The 2,500-nt window shown below is 48.4% G+C and overlaps 1 protein-coding gene across 2 annotated transcripts in view; it reads left to right on the top strand.

Moving 5' to 3' along the window:
• Positions 1-2,485, top strand: part of ccr9a (chemokine (C-C motif) receptor 9a) — a 3,477-nt gene extending 992 nt beyond the window's left edge. For both annotated transcript variants that reach the window (XM_084370093.1, XM_084370094.1), the window contains exons 2-3: positions 582-663; positions 858-2,485. In XM_084370093.1, the coding sequence (XP_084226219.1) occupies positions 582-663; positions 858-1,928 (1,153 nt within the window). In that variant the 3' untranslated portion in view covers positions 1,929-2,485. The remainder of the gene's footprint in view (positions 1-581; positions 664-857) is intronic.
• Positions 2,486-2,500: the final 15 nt, after the last annotated feature.

Genomic DNA, 2,500 nt, shown 5'->3' with positions numbered 1-2,500 from the left:
TAGAACGTTATCTGCTGGTGTTTCATTGGACTGTCTTCATTTGTTTTTTCTATTTCCTGTTACTTTGTATTTTATCATCATTATTAGCTTAACTTCTGTCTGCCAGCAGCAGTACTGGGATGTAACTAAGCATATTTACTCAACTACTGTACTTAACAGTACAGAGCTGGTACTTTAAAAATTCAGATGCTTCATCTGAAGAGTACAGCTGAGACCATTAGTTCATTAATCAATCAGTCAAAAATTAATGATCACACACTCTGATCATTTCTTTTTCAGTGATTTTTGTTGTAAAATCACAGCTGGACTAAACAAACATGGTGAAGGTGTGACTTTGGGCTCTGGATCATTGTCACCACATTTCTCACTGTTTTCATCAAACAATCAAATTAAATCAGTTTTATTTGTACAGCCCAGAATCACATTGCTACAGTGGACTTTACAATCTGTACAGCCAGCGACATCCTCGAACTGTCGGGACCAGACTATTCTTTCACAGAGTGATGTCAGCGTGTGATGTCAGCGTGTGATGTCACAGTTGCTGTTTGTCCTGAACCTGTTTCTCTTTGTCTTTCTTGTAGGTCACTGAATGACCTCATCGACATAAAAAAATCTGATCACATGACCTCGATGGATGACATCATGACAGCATTCACCACTGAGGTAACAAACCACGCCCACACACACATAACAATGAACGGTTATCAGTTATTGATCTCCTTTTAGAGTGAATCATTGGATTATTGATTGATTGATTGGTGGGCAGAGACTGCTGTACATGCAGTCAGACAGAGGGAAGTATGACGGAACCAGGTGTGTGTTCAGGTGTATTCAGGTGTGTTGTCTCTTCTTATCAGGACCCGTCCTCCCTTAGCCCCTCGCCCAACTACGATGACTATGACTACCCTGACCTGATGTGTGACCGGGAGTCCGTGCGGGAGTTCAGGGGTCGTTACGAGCCGCCGCTCTTTTGGATGATCGCCCTGGTGGGCGGAGCCGGGAACCTGGCCGTGGTATGGATCTACCTGAACTTCCGGCGGCGACTTAAGACCATGACGGACGTGTACCTGCTGAACTTGGCGGTGGCAGACCTGCTGTTCCTCGTCACGCTGCCGCTTTGGGCGGCCGAGGCGTCGCATGGCTGGACCTTCGGCTCTGCCCTCTGCAAGGTGAACTCCGCCCTCTACAAGCTGAACCTGTTCAGCAGCATGCTGCTGCTTACCTGCATCAGCATGGACCGCTACGTGGTCATTGTGCAGGCCACCAAGGCGCAAAACTCGCAGGTGGAGCGCCGCCGCTGCAGCCTGCTGGTGTGCGGAGGGGTTTGGCTGCTCGCCCTGCTGCTCGCCACGCCTGAGCTCGTGTTTGCCACCACCGCTGAGGCGGGCTCGCAGCAGTACTGCAGGATGGTCTTTCCTCCTCATCTTGGCAACAACACCAAGATCCTGGTGCTTTCGCTGCAGGTGAGCATGGGCTTCTGCCTGCCCTTCATCGTCATGGCCTTCTGCTACAGCGTCATCGTCACCAAGCTGCTCAGGACCCGGAACTTCCAAAAGCACAAGGCCATGCGTGTCATCCTGGCCGTGGTGGTTGTGTTTGTCGTGTCACAGCTGCCCTACAACGGCGTGCTGGTGATGGAGGCGACACAGGCATCCAACGTCACCATGACGGACTGCGAGGAGGTGAAGCGCTTCGACAAGGTGGGCCAGGTGCTGAAGAGTCTGGCCTACATTCACGCCTGCCTCAACCCCTTCCTCTACGTGTTTGTGGGCGTGCGTTTCCGCCGTGATGTGCTGCAGCTGCTGAGCATCTGCCGCTGCCAGCCAGCCAAAAAGAGTCCGCTGAATAAGTCATTCAGGAGCCCGCTGAGCTCCACCCGAGCCTCTGTGATGTCAGATAGCGACACCTCACAAGCGCTGTCGCTGTAGAGACACCGACTGCTGCAACTAAATGTTTCTGCTGCCATTCAACAGATTTCATCACTTCTCCAGGAAGCCCTTACATGTCATTTGTTCTTTAAGGGCTTTCAAAATTAAAGTGTTTTTTGAAGGTATAGATTTTAAAATGAAACGAGAAGTGAAGGATGACATTAAAGGTCCTGAATATATCAACTTCAGAACTTTTCAAGGGCTTTCTCAAGACTTTTCCAGGACTCACACGACTTTCCCAGGACTTTCCCAGGACTTTCCCAGGGCTTTTCCAGGGCTTTTCCAGGACTCTGTATATTGAATGTGAAGCTCTTTTATTGACAAACTGATTAGATTTTTAAGCTGCTGCTGCTGTACATGAATGTGATCTTCTCTCAGTCTGCTGTTTGTTTGTTTACATCATTTATAAAAGAGGGAAGCTTATCTGCACTGCTAACAGATGCTAACAGATGCTAATTTGACCTCTGTGTGGATATTTCTCTCTCTGGTGGTGTTCATAGTTTTCTGTCTCTTTCTGTTTTCTTTTGTTACAAATATTAAAGTGTGTGTGAAACGTGCACAGTGTGTGTGTC

This window comes from Pagrus pagrus (genome assembly GCF_965226575.1).
Source record: "Pagrus pagrus genome assembly, chromosome: 12".
NCBI classification, from domain to species: Eukaryota; Metazoa; Chordata; class Actinopteri; order Spariformes; family Sparidae; genus Pagrus; species Pagrus pagrus.
Note: the sequence above shows the minus strand (reverse complement) of the source record. Positions and strands in the feature narration are given on the sequence as shown.